This window comes from Melospiza melodia, chromosome 12 (genome assembly GCF_035770615.1).
Source record: "Melospiza melodia melodia isolate bMelMel2 chromosome 12, bMelMel2.pri, whole genome shotgun sequence".
NCBI lineage: Eukaryota > Metazoa > Chordata > Aves > Passeriformes > Passerellidae > Melospiza > Melospiza melodia.
This window is the reverse complement of record NC_086205.1, coordinates 23,851,408-23,874,374: the sequence shown is the minus strand read 5'-3', so window position 1 is coordinate 23,874,374 and position 22,967 is coordinate 23,851,408. Positions and strand designations below refer to the sequence as shown.

Genomic DNA, 22,967 nt, shown 5'->3' with positions numbered 1-22,967 from the left:
CCATATTGCCCTCAAAAATGTCCACATATCTGTAATAACCCAAGGCCTCTGTGTCTGGTACTCAAGCCTCTGTGTGAACAAGATGCATAACTGGGACACCAATGTAAAAAATTCCCTGAGTGGGGACACTTCATTGAGAAGTTGGATTGAAGTAATGAAATTTTTATTTATTTGCTGGGCATACCCACCTCGCTTAAGCCTTGGAGAGTCAGTTCCTGTGCCTGGAGCAGTTTGAACCCTCAGCCCTGACCTGCAGAGGGTGGGAGTTGCTGTACAAAGCAAGCACCTCTCATGGCAGAGGGAAATGAGATTTCTTTGGGCTCCAGGGTCTGTTTTCCTCTCCTGCTCAGTGTGACAGAGCATCCTTGCTAGAAAGCAGAGAGAGGGAAGAAAATTCAGTCCACATGTTTGGGATTTAGGGTTGAGCGTGATTCACGCTCAGCTTCTGGGGGTTGTAATTAGGGGTGACATAATAACCAGAAACTTTTGATAAAATAGTAGCAGCTTTTTTGTTACACTCAGAGCTGCAGAAGCTGCTTCTGATTAGCATCCCTTCGAGATAAGCCTGCAGGATCTCCACACTGTGCAGATCTGCCTCCAGGCTTTTGTGGCACAGTTCAACTTCTTTACTGATGCTGAAAGGAACCCTGCATTCTCAAATGCCCCAAATTTTGACGTTTTCACTTGGATCGGCATCTCATCCTTTTCCTCAGCCATTTTAGTCCATCTGTGAAATTTTGAAATCAATATTATCATATTCTGGCTCAATCCTGCCAGTTTATGCTCTTTATAATACACTCTGAGGGTTATCTGCTATGGAAAAACAACAATCTTGCTATCCTCAACTTCTCCTCAAATATTACTACTCCTTTTTTTTCCAAGTGGCTGAGACTAAAAGGAATCCAGGAATGTGTGCAGCAGGAGATCTGTCATTCCCAGTCCACACCAAGGTGCATTCTTGTAGGGAGAGATGGGCATTTACACTGGAATTCTGCCATCAGCATTCAGCCAATTCTATTTTTTGGCAGTCGAGCACATGGAATTTGTAAAAAGAAGATCTACTTTTTTAAAGCAGGTCACAGACAAAAATAAAGACACATTCTTGGGCTAGGAGAAGTAGGTCAGGTTTTGGGGGAATCATTAGTGAGAGCTGTTGATCTGATCCCACCTGTTTATTAATGTTTTTTGCTTCCTGTGCCAAGGACGTCTGGCTCATTTTGCTTTAGGTGAGATATGTTCTTCTGCTTTGGTGAGCAAACTTTTTGCATTAACATTTTAAAGAAGAAAAATAAGAAAAAAAAAACAAAACAGGAAAATATGTTCCTGGTTTTCCATTAGAGAATACTGTAGTGGAAAGTGAGGCCTCTGTGTGCTGTGGTCCAAAAGGAATAAAGCTGCTTTGTGTCACCTCATTACTCTGAGCTGATGTTTCACCTCAAGATTGCTTTGAGGGGGGAAGATGAGGGAAAGGCTGATTGTTCCACTGCTCAGAGGATGGCCTCTTGTGCACAGTTATCCCTGTAATTTAGGAGGAGCTTTTCTGTGGGTGCCTCTGTGCAGCCCCTGCAGGAGCTGCTGTGCCAGGCAGTATGGATTGCTGCTGCTCAGACTCTGGAATTTACTGGCCTCACTTCAGTGCCTCCAGCTGCAAGGGGGCTGCAGAAGAGCCTTGGGCATTACCCAGGTTAAGGACAGGTGGCTGGACAAGAACCTTGGGCATTACCCATTTTAAGGGCAGATGGCTGCAGAAGAACTTTGGGCATTACCCAGGTTAAGGGCAGGTGGCTGGACAAGAACCTTGGGCATTACCCAGTTTAGGTACAGGTGGCTGCAGAAGAACTTTGGGCATTACCCAGTTCAAGGACCGGTGGCTGCAGAGAACCTTGGGCATTACCCAGTTTAGGTACAGGTGGCTGCAGAAGAACCTTGGGCATTACCCAGTTTAGGTACAGGAGGCTGCAGGGTGGTGCTGGGGCTCAGGGCAGACTCCTGTGTGGCTCCCCTGGGTTTTCCCTGCGTGGGACAAGGACATTTGTCCTCTCCAGAGCCCTGGTGGCCAGCCTGAGGACAGCCCAGTCTGCAGCTACTCGTGTTGTGATGTCTGTTTGTCCCCCTCCCCTGTTTTTATTTATGTGACTGAAATTTTTGTTTGATTTTGGTAATTTATTTCTCATCCTCTTTCCACATTCTCTCTTTTACAGAATTTGATTCAGAAACAAAAAGGGTTCAAGACATTCTTTCTGGAATGGAGAAACCACAGGTATGTGATCCCAAATTGCCACACAAACGTAACAATAGCCAATGTGAAAAGTGGATTGTGTCACAACACACTGGTGATTTCACAGGGGAGCACCTCTGATTTTTTCCCTTAGCAGATTGCTGCCACTAACTCATTTTGCTGGGATATAAATCTGAAGGGTCTTTTGTGCTCATGGGTGTTTGAGGGCTCTGCCCACTCCAGGAATTGCACCAGTTGTCTGTTTCCAGAGGACAATTCCCAGTATTCATACTGTAATGGGGAGCTCACTGAACTGGGCTGACTTGCATAGCTCTTACCCCCCTCTCCACTGGGTTTAATTTTGTCATGAACAATTTATGTCTTTAATCATGATTAAATTAAGCTAATTCTATTATTCAATGGCAAATTACTATAGTCTGTGTTTGTCTGAGGCATAAAAGCCTGTAAATGATGATGGAATTAAATCACCCTGTAAATAACCCTAATGCTGAGTGCGACTGCACTCAGGTGAGGTTATTAATAAACCTGCTTGTAAGCCCTTTTCCAGTTTGGTGTGTCAGATGAGAGCCAGAGGAGCACTGTGGGTCTGAATGAATGGTCCAAGCCAGCACTGGGAGAAGCAGCCATGGGGCAGAGGAGGCAGAAATCCCAAAGAATCCCCAGCCCATCTCCTGTGCTCTCCAGAGCACTCAGCACAGAATTATTGTATAGAGTCAGTATTTTTGTACCAAGGACCCACCTGAGTGTTACTCATTTGGTCAATAGCCACAGCCAGGTGATTTACAAAAATCCAGAGAGCTGACAAGAAAAATGTGTTGTTCATACTTTTATCCTTAGAGGTAGGAACAGAAGCTATTAGAGCAATTTGCAGGATTCTGAGATCTGGACAATTAAATTTATGATAACCAGAGCCCTTAAAGCAGAAGGAAACAAAGAAATGAAATACAGACAAAAATATTTTTCCTTTAATCACACCAAAATTGGGATTAAAAAGAAATCCAAACCATGGCAAATGCTGGTTCAATAATAATGACATTTACTGAGGTGAAGTTGGAGATTATCTATTATTCTCTCTCTGTAACTTTGACATTTGTGAGTAATTAAACTCACGGGACTCTCACAAATCATGAATTGCTGTGAATGGTTCTCTGTGTGTACAGTCAATATTACATCTGATAGAAATCTATCATATTATGCATAAATAGTCATCTTGGTCATGTTGCTTGGCAAATCTTATTCAAGTGAAAAATAAAACAATGTAAAGGAAAAGAGCACAGTGGTGAGTCAGTGACAAGTGAGTGATGCTGTTTCTGCAGCAGATGGATTTGATTTGTCCAAGTGGGCAGCTCTCTCCATCCATGGGGGATGAAGCCATCCAAAGGCTTAGCCTTGTGAGCAGATCCTGCATGAGAAGTATCACTGGGAGGTGTCTGGATTATACAGGTACCTCTCTGAGTACACAATATACACAATTTTAAAATTAGTACTTCATGAAAGGTCTTTTTTCAATAATAGGCATTGTTACCTGTTTGAGAAGTGTGCAGCCAAGCTGTAAATTTAATCAGGGCTTTGTCCCTCTAACAGCCATAATTTTAAAAAGCACCTTTTGGTTTTAATCCCCCACGGTTTTGTGTCAACTGAAATATGTTTTTAATTCACATTATCACAGACAAAGTAATCATTCTCCGAAACAAATTCCTCGGTGAGGGGAGGGAAACTTGACTCTGGGTTTGTGAAATGGCTGCATCTGACAGCCAAGGGGCTTGGGGGGACACCCCCCCCATGGGGAATCACCAGGGCTCTGTCAAAGCCCAGCTCAAACATCAGCCTGGCTTTCCAAAGGCAGCCTGCTCCTGCTGACTCGCTCTGCCGCAGAACTCATATTTAATCACTGGGGTTTTTTGCCTAAAATTGCAGGATTAGAGCCATAATTTAAAAGCAGAATCTCAACCCAGTAATAAGTGTGAATTCATTTGACCCCCAAGCCTTTCAAGCCGTGCCCTGGAGGGAGTAAATGAATGCTGCTTGCAGTGTAGTTCTCACACACACAATGAGCCCCCGACCACACGATGCCTGTGAATGCTAACCCGGAATTTGAAAGATAATGAAAGTTGTACAGAAACATTTTTCATTACCTGAAAGACGGGAAGGGCCGATACTCATCAGTCTTGTAACCTTATTGAAGTGGTGCAGGAGTTGGATTCTTTCCCAGGGGCTTTTATGGAATAATTATTTACACCGCCGAGTTTTGATAGAGCAGAAAGGAGGCATTTACTGTGTAAACGGAGAAGTTTTCAGAAACTAATTAACTCTGCTTTTCAGCAGACCTACAGAACTCCTTGTGGGAGAAGCTTTTGTTAGGTCTCAGCTTAAAGGCCAAGCCAGCCCTCTTCAAAGCAGGCACAGTGATTTTGGGGACAGATGAGACAGGCTGGGGGAACTCAGAGGCAGCACCAAGGTTTACCTGCCCAGCCTGGGAGGAGATGCTCTGCCTGCTTATATTTTATCAGATGAAATTAGTGCACTGTTAATGAACGCTGAGCTGGTTTTAAGTGGTGGTGAAGTATTTCTGTCTGCAAGTTCAGAAGGGCCCATTAAGCCCACCATTGTGATGGTACAGCTTACATCCTTACAGCCTGGAGAGGGCTGGTGCAGGTCTGCACCTTTGGAAAGGTATTTGTCTAAGTTAGAAAAGATGGAGGCAAAGATACTGAACTGCTTTACAAGTGCCTGCTCGTTATTCTCAACATATCATAACCCCATTTATTTAACTAAGCTTTTTTCACAGCAAAGCTTAGTGCTTTCTGCTCCAGGTAGGAGTTCCTTGGTAAACTAAGTGGTGGCTTTGGCCATGGAAGGAGATTCTGGCAGGTGACTGTGATATGGTATCAGCCTGTTGGTCAGGGAGCAGCAGATAGCTTTATCTCCAGCCACACAAATAAATCCATTCCCAGCTGACGTGCACAGCCCAGGGAGGGAACAGATTTGCCTTTTCTGACTTATCTTGCAGACAGTGACCCCTCACTTGCTTTCCCGCGCTTGCTGTGTGTGCTCAGTGCAGCCAGGGCTGGTATTTAACCATTTCTGGTGTTTTTTTCTAAGCCTGCAACAGCAGTTGCTGTGTACCTACGAGCTCCAAGGCAGCCAGCAGCCACTCTGGGTGCTCCTTCCCTCTGAAATTAATGCTGCAGCAGCAGCTTAGCAACTGGGCTTGGACTTCTATCCTCTGCTGGCTTCAGAGTAACAGTCTGACAGTTCCTAGCAGTTAGCCCACAAGATACTTTCTCTTATTTTAAGAAACACAAGCCCTAACTTTTTACAGATTGCTGAGGTTCGTGGAGGGCCAGAGTTTGGCTGAATGTGGAATATATACGTGTGTCCTTGGGAGTAGTCATAGAGAAAAACATTTCAATAGAACATTGGCAGCGTAGCCTGCCTCCAGCTCCAAGTCTGTCTGAATTTATGAAAAACAATTATGCAAGCATATTTCCATAATAAAAGAAACTGCATGTTGATGGGCTGAGCTGGCATAGTCTGTTAAAAAACCCTAAAATTTATTTGAATCTTGTTAATCAGCTTTTTGATCAAAATATTATTTTAAATGCAGATTTTTAGCTCTTGCATATCTCTGCTCCAATTTCATTTACATATGTGTGTGTATATACATATATGTGTACATCTCAAAAAATTTAATTTATTTGTCTTACTTGAATCATTCAAGATTCTTATAAGGTATCTTATTCAGTATCAGGGTTGACTGCTCCAGGATTTTAAGATAAACATTGATTTCATAGCATTTGAAAAATATGATAAGAAAATGCCATGAAAGCAAGAAATGCCATGAAAATTCATAAAACAATTTGCACGTCCACGTTTTTTACAAAGAAAGCTTGATGCTGTTTAAACCTTTTTGCCTTATAACTTATTTTTCACATTAGCTTGAATAAGGGTTTTCTTATTTTGGCAAGATTTAAATGTGCTGCTATAAATTAAAATCTCTAAGTTTTGAGATCATGGTGTTTATGATGAGACGTTTCATGGTGTCACCTACTTGTCAGGCTGTTAAAAATGGATTTATGACTTGCTCAGAAAGAATCTGGTTGATATATGGGTATCAGACACAACAGTTGCAGTGCTCATCAGCTGGAAGCAATGCGTTTCCACACAAGAAGGTAAATATTCTCCATTATATAAAAGATATCCAGAAGCTGGATTTGTAAACAAGCAGTCCCTGAAAGCTGGTTGCTGATACTCCGTTCCCCAAGTAATTTGTGGGTAAGGGGTTTCACTTGTCTCAACAAAAGTTGGAAAATGTGTAACTGAGCACCTGCAGCATTCATGTTACACCTTCTGAAATAACAACATCTTGCTCTTTGTGTTGCAAAAATCTGTCAAAATTACACATGCAGTGAAATTTGTTGCATAGGAAAAACAAAGAATATAAACCCTCAGTGTTTGATTCCTCCATATGGAGGCTAACTAAAAAAATACTCTGTATATATTCACTACAGTTAAGAAGGAAAAACACCGTGATTTTCATGATGAAAAGTGGAGAGTTGGTGGCAGGGCATTTGAGTTTTTGGAGACTTTGAGGCTTCCCTGGGATATTTCAGCAGACTACTGTGAGAACGTGCTGCCTTTCCCAGATAACAAGTGCAGCTATTGCTTTTTATTTCTTTTTCTTTTGAGACAGTGGCAGGGGGATTTTTTATTCTTCTTTCCTGGCCTGATAACAAGGCTGCTCTCTGGAAGCTGCTGCTGGCTGTGCCAGTGGCTCTCCTGGTGAGCAGGGTGATGCTGGTTCTGCCAGCTGTGTCAACCTGGCTCTCCAGCACAATACAGTGGCACTGGTGGGGTGATAAAATTGGTTTGGTGCAGGAGTTTGAGGTACTTTTTCCATGTTTTATTAAAAACAATTCCTTACCCCTCTGCCATGGGGCTGTTGCCTGCAGTGGTGACTGCAGATCACACACAATACTTCTAGCAAGGCACAAAGTGGTTGATTTGCAACGTAGTTTTTAATTGACAGTCTGGACTTCTATTATGATTTTCCCTTGTGATTTTGAGCCAACATAAATTTTCAGGTTGAATTGGGTTTTTCTACTTACTTGCTGTTGAGTTATTGTGGTTTCAAGTGGCAAGAAGGAACAGGATGACTGAAAAAGCCATCAGAGTTTCATTGAAAAAGCTCCCCAACAAAAACTTTAGAAAAATAATTGTGCATAAAGCAATCTGTAGGTTGAAGTCTTTGTTCCATTTAGTTTTAGACACCTTTTGGGAATGGCCACAGCAGCAGGTACCTCCAGAGGCATCCTTTGCTGGATGCTCAGACAGTGATGAGCCAGTTCCCTGCAGGGGAACCTCTCTCTGTATTTCTCATCTGTTATAGATATTTTTTTGCTATGAATATGTGTTTTTGTTTGTGTTGTTGATCATTTCTGACCCTTTACTTTTCAACTCTAACTCAGAAATTTCCATTTTGCAAGAAATTCTGTAGATGCAAGCAAAAAGCAAATGCTTACAGAATAGTGTTTTTTCCTCAGATTTCAGGTTAACTGATGGTTTTTTTTATAGGTTACAAATATTCAAGCAAGAACAGTTTTGCTGTCCTGGTCACCTCCCTCTGGCCTTCTCAATGCAGATAGACACAACAACGGTTTGCCTTACACCTGTACCTACGAGGTTGCCTTATCAGATAAAGGGAGGGATGGAAAATACAAGATCATTTACAGGTAAAAACCAGCATTTTTACGCTTTCTTTGTTTCATTAGGAGTGAATCCTCTGAGCTTTTCAGGATGTATCCTGGCATGGCCATCAGTCACAGAGGAAAGGCACGTTTCCTCACCAGAGGAGCTTGCAGGGATCTGGTGGAGTGCATGTCACAAGGTCCCTAATTGCCACCCCATCCCACCTCCCTGGCACATGGCACATCCTGCCTGCCATGCCATCACTCCCATTGCCAGTGAAAAGGTTACCTTTTCTTTTATGCTAAATGTCAAAACCTTTCCTGTACACCATGCAGGCAGGAGAGCTGCCTTCCTAATGGGCTAATTTTGCGTGGACTTGCAGAATTTAGAAGAGTAAAATCTTGTTATTTCAGCTAACAAGAAAAATGTGAGGGCTTTGTTGCCTTGTGGTGTCTTAGATGAGCAGAGGAGGGAGTGGAGCAGTCAGTAGGTTACAGAGGCTCCCCAGAAAAACCCAAATACTTGGCTCTCAGCAGGCTTCAGTAAAAATTCTGAGGGATTTCTCTGTGTCTCCTTGCAGTGATCCTCTGAGCTCACTCTGTGATCAAGCACATATGGTGTTGTGCCTTTCTTTTTCCCCCACTAATGACGTCTAGGAAAGAGAATTTGGAGATGTGACCTTGGCTATTGTGAAATAGCTAATCCTTCCCAAGTCTCATTAAATAAAGTCCAGGTGATAGCGCATTTAAGGAATTACCTCTTGAGACCAAGCCATCTCCTTTCTTAAGATGTCCTGTGAATTAGGGTATTCCTCTTGGTATGCTGAAGGCAGCTCTTGGATAATACAAAAAGGGGGTATTAACCAGGGAAAGGCTGCCTGATTTTACTCTGTTTTTCTGGCATTTACAGCAGCTGTTTGTGAGCCAGTGTGAGCATCTCCATAGTCAAGTGTGTGCTGCTGAGCTTTTAAAGTGGGAAGGACACTTTTCTAGTACTTCTTGTGCTTGGTGGCTGCACATTTTCTCCTGGTTATGAAATGTTGTGCATCTGTTTTAAAGCTGCTGGTGGTGATGTGTCTCCTGCTGCTGGCCAGAGTGCAGCCCTTAGCTTGATGTGGTATGTTCCATCAGGAGCAGCAGTGATTGTTATTACTATAGGCAAAAGAGAGTCTGCAATATGCTGAATACATTGTCTTTGGAAGGAGGTGCACTCGTTTCAGAGGGGAAAAACTGGATTTTCAAGCATTGTATTATATGAAATAAAAAATAGAAGGCTTGCTAGTGGATTTCTGGGGACCCAGCAGGTGTGTGCTTTCTGGTGGATTTTGTTCTGTTGATTTTGAGACATCTCCCTGTATTTGTCTGGGTAGCTATGAAATATTTCTTTATGCTAAATTGAGAGCTTTCTTGTTTCCCATATTTTAATAAAATCATGAATAAGCCAAGCTCTTACATGAGATGGCTATTACTTATTAAGCACTGACCCGTACCTTAATCTTCACAGATTTGGCAACACATGACTGAGCAAACAAGCCAGAAGGAAAAAGAATAGCCCTAACTATGTTGGCTGCTTTTGAAATTAATGGATTGTATGCTGGTTATTTCTTAAAATGTCCAAACCACTTTGCTTTGAGTTGTCTTGGTATTGAAAGAGAGCTGGGTCCAGCTGTTTGGGTGTTAATTAAATGTCTCCTTGCTGTGGTCCTCACAGGGAGTGTGGTTCTGGAGGAGAGAGCAATAAGTGAAATGGTTGTGCAAGAAACTGTGTCTTCCTCTGAAGTTCAGTGGGTCACTGTGTATGAAGTATTTTGAATAGGAAATATGCAGAAACTACAACAAGAAATGTTTGGGTTTCGCTCTTTTTGGCTCTGGGAGGGTTGAAAACCACAATGAGCTTTATACAAATATCAACAAAATATGAGGTAGCATTGAAATGAACCCATATATTTAGTTTACCGAATAACTTGGTGTGATAAATTCTTTTCTTCTGTGCATATGGAGCTTTATGAAGTTTTCAGGAAATGTGAAGTGTGTTGACAAATTGTTGGTATATGGTTTCTACTGTTTCTCTTTGGAGGGATTATTTTTCTTCTTTCAAATTCTATCACTAGAAAATCACTAGCTGTGCTATGTGGGATATTGCTTTTCATAATTTATTGATTTACTTGGTTTTATTGATTTATTTGGATTTCTTTCCTGTAGTGGAGAAGAATTAGAATATCACCTGAAGGACCTTAGGCCAGCAACAGATTATCATGTCAGGTGAGTCAGCATGATTTGAATGTCACTTAAATATAAACTCTTCAATGATATGAGAATAAAAGTGAAAGACTTTGAAGTAAATATACAGCGTAGTTCAAAAATTTCTTAGTCACCTCTGTAGTTGGGTTTTTCATTGGTTTCTAAATATTTTATCATAGATTTTATCTTGGACTATGAGAGTGTTTTTGAACAGTATCTTTCATTGTGTTGTCATTACTTTAGTGAGAGATAAAAATAAGTTTATGATCTGTATTTCTGTATAGATAACAGGCCTGGAAGTGCTTATGTATGAAAGTAGGATATCTGAGGTAATTTAAAAATTTGGCTCAAGCACCTGGTGTTTCTTCAGTTCCTGTAAGATGAACACTGGAAGTACTCCACACTTTTTTGATAAGGAGGCCACACTTTGGGAAGTAAAGCTGCTGCATACAGATCCATCTGACCATAGTCACTTCAGCATTTGTTCCAAGAAAAAAATGGATTCACACTGAACTGTGTTGATGTTTTCATAACATATTTCTCTTTGATTCTGAAGATGTGTTTTACACATTCATTAACTATTAACACATTCTATTTTTGTTCTCTGATGGTTTGAACACTGTGTTACCTGCTCATGTTGCTTTTTTTTCAAAGACTTTATGAACCAAGACTTTGAATTTACATCCTGTTCACTTACCTTCAATATCCTTTAAAAAAAAAATCTGTTCACTCTTGTCTATTGTTCCCTTCTGTTTTTCCAGATAAGGGCTAGGCACACTGTTTCACATCAAGGTTGCTCCTGTTTGTAAAACTAAAGAACCAACACATTGCTTCTGAGGGTTAAAAGAAACCAATCCAACACCAAAATGTGTCCATCTAGCTCTGCTACTGTAGATTATTTTTATTTTTAAGGATTGTTTCTAGTGGAGCCCTAAAATGAACTTTTCAAGTAGAAGCACAAGACCAGAAGGAACTTCTCATAAATGAGGAAAAGATGCAGCTCCTGAATGGGGCAGGAGCCTTGTCCTTAGCAGCAAAGGGATGGTTACAAGGAGAAGGTTGTAAAACACTACTGAGCTTCCTTTTGAGCATTGAACATCTCTTTTGAAGCCAAATTCAAACACCAGAGAGGTCACCATGCACAGCTGAGGTCTCAGTCATTTTTAGGGGTGTTGTGGGTATTTGCCCCAGGTCCTGGCTGACTTCTTCCTCCCTGCCTACAGTTCCCTCCACCTTCTTGCAGGTTTGCCAAATACAGGTTGTTTGTGAGAAGTTAACAATAACTTCTGTTTAAAAAGGAGTGACTAAATACAACAGACAGCCTTGCAAAGCAGCAGCAGTGTTTGTAGTGGAGCGAGCTGTCACTGAAGCGGCGGCTGTTTGCTTTCCACCATAGTTTTTTGGTTTTTACTTCCTTCAGCTGAAACTGCATTATGTATTAATGACTGTGAAGAAATAAATCTGTTGAGGAAAGAAATTTATGGGGCCAGCAGTTACTGGGCAGATCGCCTTGGGTCTCCTTGACCTTGGCAGCATCCCTCGGGGCTTTGTCTCTGCTGGACAAGGTGCTTGTGCTCCAGCCTGGGACAGCCTGGTTTGCTCTGAACCACCACCTGCTTCCCTCCAGGTGTGTTGCTGTGGTGCCCTCAGTGCTCAGGGTTTCAGTGGCTTGCAGGAGATGCCCCTTGAGCTCATTTTCACACGGTTTTATTTCCCTCGTGGGGTGTGTTGGATGCCAGGCCACGCTCATTTCCAGCACACACATGTGCCACTTGCCGGATGCAGGCTCAGTTAATTAATTGCACTTCTTGTTGCTCCTGCTTGCTAACAGGTGATGTGTAAAGCAGCACCAGATCTTGTCTACCTCCCCCAGAGGGTTTGATTCTATGTAGGTGGCCATTGTGCATAAATTACTCTTATCTACTGAAAACAAATTTAGAAATTGCCCTTTCTTAAGCTCTGCATTCAAGCACACAATAGCTACAGCCAACTCAGAGGTCATTGTCTGGTCATGGCCTGAACTTTGCTTTGAGTAGAAGACTCCCAATTTGCACTTTCTTTTGCTGCATGGAAAATGTGAAGGGGAAAAAATGAAGGGGAAAAATAACATCATTACTTTTTCAGAGAAAAGCACCTCATGAGGAAGTGCTCAACTACATCCCATTTGCTTTCCCATATTATTTGTCACTGCGTGTTCTCTGCTGACATATAGAGGATTTGCCTGAAATGGAATTTGCTTTGAAGAGTTTTAGTTTATCACAGCAGTGTTGCTGGCCTGTGTTAGTTCTAGTCCATGGAGGTTCAGTAAATGTTGATTCCCGAGTTATGTAGGAAAAAATTGTAGCCATGGGAGGAGACCAGCACTCAACATGGTACATGTGGATCAGGTGTAAACCAGGCATTAAAGTTGATACCTTTTTTCTCTGTTGTGTTTCAAGGAGGATTGTGCCACAGTGTGTGGAAGCCTGGCAACAGGCAAGAAAATATTGGTGGAAAGAAAAGATTATGAAGATATCTCAGTGGTCCATGGGAATATTTGCACAAAACACTGTTCCTCTTCTGCTGTAGTGTTTTTTGCATTCTTGTATAAGTGAAGCAAAGCTGGGATAGCCATTGGGCTGTGAAAATTCTGCCATTAGTGGATGGTGCTGTGGGTGCTTTGGTGGTCACTGAGGCCCAGGCAGTGCCACTTGGTGTGTCAGCACATTTATGACCCATTTCAATTCTGTTCCAGGGTATATGCAACGTACAACTCAGTCAAAGGATCCTGCTCAGAGCCAGTCAGCTTCACCACTCACAGCTCAGCACCAGAGAGCCCCTTCCCTCCCAAAGCCTCACACAGGACCAAAAGCTCCTTAACCTTGCAGTGGAAGGTGGGTAACGCTTGGTTCGGGCAGAGCAGGGGAAAAGTTCTGACAGTGAGCATAAATGTTGGAAGTAATTGAAAGCTGAGGCAGTCATTTTGCAGCAAGGGACTTGAACTTGCCCTGCTCTGACAAATCCCTTCCTGTGCACCGACCTGACTTTTAAAATGCGTGTGTTTCATTATGTCCAGCTCCTTCCCAGCATTGGTTAAGAGGTTGCCAAGACATGTGCAAAGCTTTGGTTTCACTTGAAGCTGTGCTCATTTGCCTGGGGGAGGTGAAGCTGTTTTCTCTTACTCCCCAAATCACCTTTTGTTTATTTTTGTTCATAGGCACCCATTGATAATGGTTCAAAAATCACCAGCTACCTTCTGGAGTGGGATGAGGTAAGTAGTAACTGGTTGAAATAAATACACAAATAAATGGCACTCAGACTTTACAAGGATTTGCTGAGTAAAGAAAAGTAATTAAATACAGGAGAAAGTAGAAATGGGAAAATGAAATCCTGATGGCATTAGGTAAAGAGTTGGAAAGGTGAAAGAGGCAGTGGGGGGAAAACTTTCCATTCAATTTATTTTGTATAGAGACAATGTTCTGTTTCTGTGCCCTTGAAATCTTTTATCGCTCATTTGGTGTACTTTATTTAATTAGCATTACTTGCTATTTAATTACTTGTGATGTATCTTACAGTTCTGTTCATGATCTCTTTCTTCTGCTGCTGAGTGCAGAACAAACACTTGTTCCTGTCTTAGAGAAATAGAACCATGATCTTGCAGACCTGTCCACAGAAATGTACTCAGGGTCAAAATAAGTGTCCTTTGTGTACTGGCAATTACCCTCCCTCCAGACATAAAAGGAAATAAGTTTTCTCCTAATTATCTTCCATGGTTAGTGAGCACTGGGCTGTTGGGAGAGTGCCCTGAGAGATGATGTGCAGCATTTGTTGGGAGTGTATTCTGGTCAGTCCTCCCTCTGTCCCCTAATTTCTGCCCCCTTTCCTTTCTGCAAGTCATATTTCTGCAGAAAGCATGAGTCAGGGAGTTTTATCTCTAAAGGAAAAGAATAAATTGGATGACAGAAAGGGCTTGGACAACATGTAAATAAAAGTCATGAGTGGGGAAATGAAGGGTGTGAAAGGGTGTTTGGTTGTAAAGTCTGAGGAATGTCTCTTGAGGTCTTTTGTAGTCTAAAAATACTCTAAAGGGGGTTTTCTGTTATGGATAGTTTTCCACCGTGGCATTAGTGACACATTCCCTGCTCGTTCTGCTGCTTGTTGGGTGTTTGGAACCACTCACTGTGCAAACATTGCTGTGTGCACTGTCTCAGCTACTGGGGTCTGCATGGTGAGAAACCCTCAGAACCTGAACTAAAGATGAACAACAACTTCAGAATGACTTGCTGTCCCTCTGCTCGTAGTGGAAAACCAAAGGTTGTCACTGAAGAAGGGAAAAAGGGGAGTGTGAAGTCTGGGAAAGGATATAAGGAGAGATTTCTCCATAAGCTTGGGCCAGGATGGTCCTGTTAGACCCATGACACTTGGATTGTGCACTTGTGATTTCTTCCAAAGCTTCCAGTAACTTGGAGCTGAAGGAGCAGAGCAGCACAGAGCAGTGGAAACATGGATGATTCCAGTCTGCAAAGGAAAGGGAAGCTACAGAAGTCCTGTCAGAAGGACCATCAGCAGATAATTATACAGTGCAAATACTGTAATGTTCATTTTGACTACATGGAGCATAGGCATACTTTTGGATATATATAGGGCAATTCTAAAGTCCTTATAATTCTTTAATAAGAATTTTGTCTTCAGAAAGAATACTTATGGCACCAATTTTTCACAGAGCAAAAGCAGTTTGGTTTAGGGTAGTTCAGCTCCCAATGGGGAAAAAATAAGGCATCCAGATTCCCTTAGTCTACCTGTTTTAATTACCTTGTTTTCTCAGTAACAGCCCTGAAATCTGAGATTATAATGGATAGCTGGCCAGCACAGATGAAAGAATAATGGCCCTGCACAAATTAATTTGGTGCATCTCCAATGGTTTGACAGGACTCCTGGCTGAAATGTAGCTGGCAGCTTCTGACACCGTTAATGCCACAGGTGTAGCTTCTCTAAAAATTTTTTAGAAAAATAAGAGATAAGAGATTTCTGTCTCTTATTTCTCTGATGAGAGACAGAAATGCAACGTTAAGCCACTGAAATTGAAGCCTGCTATTAATGCCTGTGAAAGGAAAAGTCTGGGGATGCAGGCTGAGTTTGCAGCAGCCCCATGCCATGCGGTGGTGGCTGGCAGGATGCTGCAGTCACTTTTCCATGGGCCATGGCAGGCTGTGCCTCTGAGGAAGAACACAAGCACACACCTCTGTTCTCAAGGTGAAGGAAAAAAAAGGAAGTTTATTTTCTGACCCTAACATTTACAGTTTTTCAGAAGTGACAGCAGATTGTAGGGTGACAGTGCCACCTCTCCAATGACGCTGGTCAAACTAACAATCTGTCAACTCTTTCTTCTTCCATAAAGGAATGCAAAACAATGAGTTATTTACAGAGAGTGTGTGAGAAAGTTCACTGCAAGAATGTCAACATTAGAAAGCTTAGAAAATCTTAAAAAAACAGAGGGACAGTGAGGTGCACTCAGCTGCTGGAAATCTGGCACCCAGGTACAAAAGAGAATTCACTTGCAGTGCCCTGCAGCCCCGAGCTTGGTTCTGTGCGCTCCACATGAGCACAAGCACTGCCTTCTCCACAAGGCCACCCTGTGTCCTGCTGAAATCAAGGAATACACACATCAGGGCACAGGAGAGGGCTGCCAGGCAGCGGGGAGCACACTGCCAGAGCTCAGCTGGAGCAGCATTCATGAGCTGTGAGGCACGGGGTAAAATAACCAGCCATCAGAAGGAAATGTAGTCGTGGCTGCAAAGCAGAGAGGGCTTTGCAAGAGCAGAGAGCAAGAAGTCTGTCAGATGATAAAGGTGGAGAAATACCCTAAAGTGGCAGCCTGCCTAGGAAGTAGAGTCCCTTCCTAGGGAAGAATGGTGTGAAAATTTTTAAATAGGAGGGTAAAAGATCAGTTCAGCAAATTGTCACTCAGATACACTGGAAGTATCCTAGGAAAATTTCCACTGACTCTGAAGAAGTAAGGATCAGATCCTGTCTCAGGTATTCTGGATTTCGTTGGGATTTTGGAACATGCTTGCACCACAGGTGCATTAGTTCTCTGGCAATAAAATCAGTTAAAATTGGTAATTAAGGAAAACTTCACCTTCTGGCTCTTTTGCTATGAACTTTGAACTCAAAAACCTGAACTGAATTGATGACTTGGTGCCAGGATTGATTATTCAGGGTAAGCAAAAAGCTAATCAGGGGAAAAAATAGCATTAAAAATATACCAAACAGAAAACATGACTGTAAAGGAGGTGATGCTTTCCCTGATGCCAGCATTCGTCAAAATCACTAAACTGTAGCTGCACTGAAAAATGCTGCTGGCACTGCTGTAAGAACCAGGCCTTTGTTGCTAATTAGATGTGAAATGCTTGTTGTGTGATTAAGTGGTAGTAAATAAATGTTTCTCTTGTGTATATGGATAGCCAGAGTATCCTATTCATTCTCGATGGGAAAGGGCAGGAATGTTCTGAGCCGGAGACAAGGACATCCCTCTCACACAGTGTGTGTTCCTGTTCTGTGCAGAGCTCAAAGCAGCTTTAATTCTTACCCAGTAAGCAGCTCACTTTAATTTACTCCAGAGAGAGACTGATACAATACCACACTACTTAATGATTTGATGATGGATAGTTCATAGTGAAGTTTACATAGAGATAAATGGGGATGATTTTGTTCTGCCACAGAGTTTTAAATTCCTCGAGGTAGCAGAGATGTGCTTGTTTATACCAGCTGATAATGTGAGCCCAGCACCTCAGTGGTGATTTACCAGGGCTGGGTACAGGGAGCTCCATGTTTGTGTTTATTCCTTGAGTTTGTTCTGTGGCTCTGCCACTCTTGTGAGACATACAGGAGGAGAGCCTTGCATAAAACTGGGGTGTGGGTATAATTCAGGGATGTTTTGTAGATCCTTTTCTGCCTCCTGAGTGTTTGTGTCTAGAGAAAACTCAGTTACTTGCATAACTGGCACAGTAAATCCTCTGCAGAGCTCTGAGGGTGTGTTGCACTAATTGTTGACAGTTTGCTCCTCAGCTCTGTGTCAGATTGAGTTTCAGTCTGTTCCTTTTTATTGCCAGCACGACCCGAGCCCGGCAGCCGGTGCTGGTGTGGCTGCAGCAGATGCCAGTGCTGCGTGCTGCTCACAGATGTGTGCTGGGCTTTGCTTCAGCCCTGTGCAGGGCTGTGCTGCTGCATCCCTGCCCTGCTGTACCTGCAGCCGCCCCTTCCTCCTCCCGTGTTTATTTACTGCGTCTACTGCAGGGACCTCAGCCAGCAAAACCCATTTCAAACCTCGAATCAGCCAACAAAACCCATTTCAAACCTCGAGTCGGCCAACAAAACCCATTTCAAACCTCAGATCCCTTCTTCAGTAAACACACTCCAAAGAAAGCCGTGCACCCTGCGCTGGGTGAGCGTGCAGCTTGCAGTATTGCTGAAAGAGCAGCAGAGCCGTGATGGTGTTTAAACACTGCTGGAGCACTGTGCAGTGCAGGATGGGTTTGTGGGGCTGAGTTGTCTCCTTGTTCCCTCAGACAAGGACGGTCCAGCACAGGGTGGGCTGTCCTGGAGGACAGAAGGCAGGAGAAGCCTCCCCCAGGCTGGGCAAGGGGAAAGCGCTCTCCCTCTGCAATGTGGGGACTGCAAATCCTCGCAGAAACGATACAGTGTATTTTAAGCAACTTACGAAACATTATTTGAAGGATTAAAAACTTGGATGCCGAGTGTACAAAGACTAGGAGAAGGATTCTGGGAAAGCTGTAAGGCTCTTGGGTGGCAGCCAGTACCAGCCTGCCAGTTGTTCCTGTCTATAATTATGCCAGCATTAGTGCTTTCATAAATCTTGGGAGAGAAGGAGCAGAGAGGCTATTTCCAGGCTATTAATGCCAGGATAATTAGAAATATCGGCCAGCCTCTCCAATTAGTGCCAATAGAATCCAAAATACCAGCCAGTCTGAGTAATCTGAATACCAGTTGGTCTCTGAGTGAGTCTGGGGAATGTACAATACCAGTTCTGGAAGAGAAATATATACAATATCAGGGTTTGTGCTGTTATAAAGTTAAGGATACCTTAAATGTTTGGCAGTCTTGGCAAAATTTTAACCAGCCAGGCTGACAAATGAGAGTTTGGCCCATTGCTCTCAGTTCAGGCATTGTGCTATAGGTGAGATTTTCCATGATTTCCCTTTTTTTTGCCAGCATTGTTTTATTGACCATATGCTTAGCAATTGGTCACTTTGTTCTGTTGGAAAAAAAGCATAGGAAAATTATTTTTTAAAAAGGCATTCTTAAAGAGAAATCCAAAATAAATTAAATGTTTTCAATTATTTATAAGCAGTGAAGTCATTAAAGAGTTGAGGAAAAATTAATTTAAAGACAACTCAACCTGTAAAAGAAGAGTTTGCATAGGGGAAAAAATCTATTTTTAGTAGTGCTGAACTGATGAATGGATATTTTACTGAAACATAAGATTTCTAATTAGGTTTTATATAGTCTGCATTTTAAATCTGTTGCTGGTGAGCTGAGAAGTATGCTCACCTGTTATTTTTGTGCTAAAGAAATTCTACCATAAAACTCTGTAACTAGGAATTCTACCATAGCACTCTATGGCTAGGGATTTTAGATCTGTAAATATTTTCCTCATTTACAAACTGTTTTTGCTTTGTGTTTCACGATTCTTTTCCAATTCCCCTTCTGAATTTACCTGAGCTGTGCAGCAGTGCTGGAGCAGGTGGGTGAAGCTGAAGGAGGCTGTGTGTAAAGGAGTTCTAGAACAAGTGTAGGCTCCCACTGTATAAATAAAAGCTCTGGCTGTTTGCCAGCGTGCTGAACGTCCCTTCAGTGCCTCCACACTGCTGTGCTGTGCTGGAAATCATCTCTGTGGCTGTTTCTAGCCCGATAAACACATCCTGGAGATCCACTACAAACCTTTCAGGGAGCTTTTCCCTTCTCGAGGGAGAAGAGGTGGAAATTGGCAGGGGCTGGAGAGTGGGCCAGTGAAAAATGCGTGTCCCACTCAGGCATTTTGGAGCTCTTTAGGGGAGATGTTCTGAGCATGGAGGAGGAGCAGCGTGTGGGAGGGCACAGTGAGGCCAAGGAGGCACAGCAGGTGGGGCTGCTGGCCTCAGCGGGACTCCCATGTGAATGGTACAGTAAAAATTAAAAATGGTACATAAAAATTAAAAATGGTGTGTGCCAAAACTAGTAAATGGCTCAGGAGAACTTTTCACTCAGAGGAAGTTGCAGAGATGGGCATAACCCTGTCTTCTGCACGTGCTGGAGCCCATGGGTGTGCTTTGTCAGACCTCCATTCTGGTGGGCTTTTGGGTACTTCACAATGTACCCAATTTTAAATTATTTTCATAAATAACATGTATTTTAAATATTTTTATATATAAATAACAATAAATAATGACATAATGTCCAATAATTCTGTATTTGAGTACTGAAATTAAAACTCCTTTCGGCTGTTCCAGTACTGGTAGATATTATTTTTGAGGAGCTGAGCAGTCCATGCCTTTTCTCCTGAAAGATTTGAATGTGACCATTTTCCATGTGTGGCCTAGAATGAGTCCAGATATTCCCTGTTACTTTAGGGAATAATTATTCCTTCAGTTTACTCTGTCCTGCAAACAGCTGGGCTTTATTCCTGCCCCAGGGTGTGCCAAGCTGGGCTGCATTGGTAAGGGTTTGGTTTTGTTTTAAATATGGTGGGGTCAGGGAGAGAACTTCTGAATGTCCTTGTGCTCGGCAATGCTGATATATAAACCAGCACCTGAAGAAGTGTTTGGGAGCTGGAGAAGTGTCTCCATGTCCTCTGGGATTCTGCCTCGTGTTTGGGAGCTGGAGAAGTGCCTCCATTCCCTCTGGGATGCTGCCTCATGCTGCCTTTCCCAGGATGGATCATTGCTCCAGGTCACGGTGATGTGAAGCTCCCAAACACCATCCCTCTGGCAAACAAGTTCCTTTACAAAGTTCCAGACTTCCCCAGAAATCCCTGTTCACTGCTCGCACGCGGTGTGCTCGGGGCAGTGGGTGGGTGCAGAGCCTGGCACGCTGGATATTCCTCTGGGATGAGGAATTTTGCCTTGGAGAGCAGGGGAAGGTCCCAGCAGCTTGTCCTGCTGGCTGTGCTGGAGCGTGGGGAGCGAGAGCCCTCTGGTGGGATAGGGAATTGCTGAGACAATCCCAGCGAGGGATGCTCGGGGGAGAACAGTGCTTGCAAAGTGTTGGCTGCGCCTTTATCCCTGCTCCGAGGAGATGCAGAGATTCATTTCATTCATCATTTTCCCACTTTTTTTTTATTATGAGTGGGATAAATTATATTTCAGTGTGCTGTAGACACATCTCACAACTCCCAGAAGGTGAGAGGAGAAGGGATGTGACAGCAGACTCTGCTGAGCTGTGTGATTTTCAGAGCACAGCAGTGCTGTCAGCGCTCGCACAGCTTCCTTTACGGAAACATCTCATTCTGATAGCGCTCCTGAAACCAGCATGGCGTGGTTTTGTTTCATAGCAGTCCAATCACAGATTACTCTCTTTGCAGGGAAAGAGGAACAGTGGTTTCAGAGAGTGTTACTTTGGGAGCCAGAAGCATTGCAAGCTGACCAAGCTGTGCCCGGCTCTGGGCTACACCTTCCGCCTGGCGGCCCAGAACGACATCGGTACCAGGTGAGCTCCTCAGAGAACCGAGAGCTTCCCTGACAAAAAGGGCTGCTTGAAAAGTTCACCCATCAGTAAAGAGGAATTTCTGGGGGGGTTTTCGTTTCTTTTCTCTTCGTGGTGTGAAAAACGCCAATTGCTTGTTTTTAAAATTTTAAAAGTTTAATGGTAATGAAATGGTTATAAAAATAGTAATACGATTAGAGTGATAATACTTTGGGCAGTTTGAATTGGGACAATATGAGACAACAAATACAAAGAGTTATGGATGTCTGGGTACCTTTTTCTGGGCAGCACAAGCCTGAAAAAGGACACCTGTTAACAAAGGATTAACCCTTAAAAGCAATAGCCTGTTGCATAGTCATACACTTCATCCATGATGCATAAATTCCATTCAAACACAGGATTCTGTCTGGTCATCATCAGCTTCTTCCTCCCAATCCTAACAGTGCCTTCGAGGCAGGAAGAAGTTCATTTCTTCTGATAATGGAGCAATAAATTCTTTTTCTCTGAAAGATTCAGGTGTCCTGTGGCTGCTATCTCACTGGAGTCCTGTCTTTAAAAAATGTATCCTACACAGCATAGTTTCTATTTTAACAATTTTTATTACCTAAAACTATATTTAACACAGTACTTAAGAGAATTAATACAGCATTACTTTCTAACACAACACATATAATATTCATTTTAATATTTGCTAAAAGCCAATCGTAAAATACATGCATTTTTCACAATGGTTTTGAGTTTAGTATCTGACATTTGCTCTGTTGTTAATGCTTCAAGGTAAGTCAGGCTTTCCTTGATGATATCCTTCACCTCCCAGGGAATTGCTGTGTACCTTCAGCTGATGAGATCAGCCTGAGCAGATAGGCTCCTTTTGAGGTGTTAAATGGTGTTTTGTGGTCTGGTCCTAATGCGAAAAGAATACATCTGTTATGTAAAATTCCCACTGGGGACCTCTGTGAACCAAGAAAAACAAGCAAGGGGAAGTTGAGTTACAGATTTTGAAAGGAATCTTGATATATTTATTTTTCTGGTTTAAAGCAAAGCCCTTCTGTCTCTTTTCAGCAGTACAGTCCCTTCCTTCTTCAGGACTGGCAGGGCTGGCTGATGGGGTGGGAAGGAAGGGAGAGACAGGCAGGACTGGGAGAGGGCATCCAAAGCTCTGAAAGATGGGGTTTAGCTTCTGCTTTTCCTTGCACACACACTGATGCACTCACATGAGGATGGGTGAGAAATCAGACTTAGTTCAGTCCTCTGGGAGCTGCTGGGGAGCGCTGGGGTGAAATGTTCTGCAGCTGAGGGGCAGAGTGTGCCCGGAGAAGGGACACTGTGCTCCTGGGCTCAGGCAAGCAGGGCAGGCCAGGAAAGGTTCAGCTGTGAAGAAGCCAAACATCCAGTGCCCTTGTGCACTCCTTTATTGTCCTCCTTAGCTAAACAGGATCTAATCATTATTGCAAGGACACAAAAGAAACAGCACTGGTTTATAACAATGTGTTTTGTGGAGAGAGACTCCTGCATTGTTCTGTCTTCTCGAGCACAAGCCTCTCAGTAATTTATAGCTTTAGAAAGCTGCTTTATTCAGGTTCCTGTGTTTTCCCTGACATGGACTGAGACCACTCACATGTGCACAGAGTCCCTTTTCCAACTTCTTGCAAGATTAATTCCCTCCCCATTGAAATAATGTGGAGAGAGAGGGGGGCTGAGCTGGACCTGCTAAGTGTAACTGGAAGGGAATTGGGTTTGTGCAGAGTTCCCAGTTCTGGCAGCTCTTTTCTTTGCCAGATTCCAGATTTTTAAAATATCTTAGTGCATCTTTCAACACTCCTACCCCCATTTGTTTTTTTTTTTTTGTTTCTTCTCTTTCTCCCTTTTTTCTCTCCCCTCAGGCTATTGAGGAAGGAGTGAGCTAAAAACTATTTATGGTCAGCTGTTCTGTGCTAATCTGTGAGATAAGCACCAGCAACACATGCCTTATTTTTATATATAGCACTCAAAATTAAGGCATGATAATGTCATCTAACACTTCATGTCATGAGATGGCTTTGGTTTGTTGTAATGCTTTTATGGACTTACCATGTAGGATGATTTTTGTCTTGTTTGGGTTTTCGTTATAGGTGCTTTAT

At 42.8% G+C, this 22,967-nt stretch overlaps 1 protein-coding gene across 1 annotated transcript in view; it reads left to right on the top strand.

Moving 5' to 3' along the window:
• FNDC3B (fibronectin type III domain containing 3B) overlaps window positions 1-22,967 on the top strand; it is a 184,332-nt gene that overhangs the window by 116,765 nt on the left and 44,600 nt on the right. The window contains exons 7-12 of the mRNA XM_063167317.1: window positions 2,202-2,260; window positions 7,814-7,971; window positions 10,129-10,188; window positions 12,902-13,040; window positions 13,364-13,417; window positions 20,726-20,850. Coding sequence (XP_063023387.1) covers window positions 2,202-2,260; window positions 7,814-7,971; window positions 10,129-10,188; window positions 12,902-13,040; window positions 13,364-13,417; window positions 20,726-20,850 — 595 coding nt within the window. The remainder of the gene's footprint in view (window positions 1-2,201; window positions 2,261-7,813; window positions 7,972-10,128; window positions 10,189-12,901; window positions 13,041-13,363; window positions 13,418-20,725; window positions 20,851-22,967) is intronic.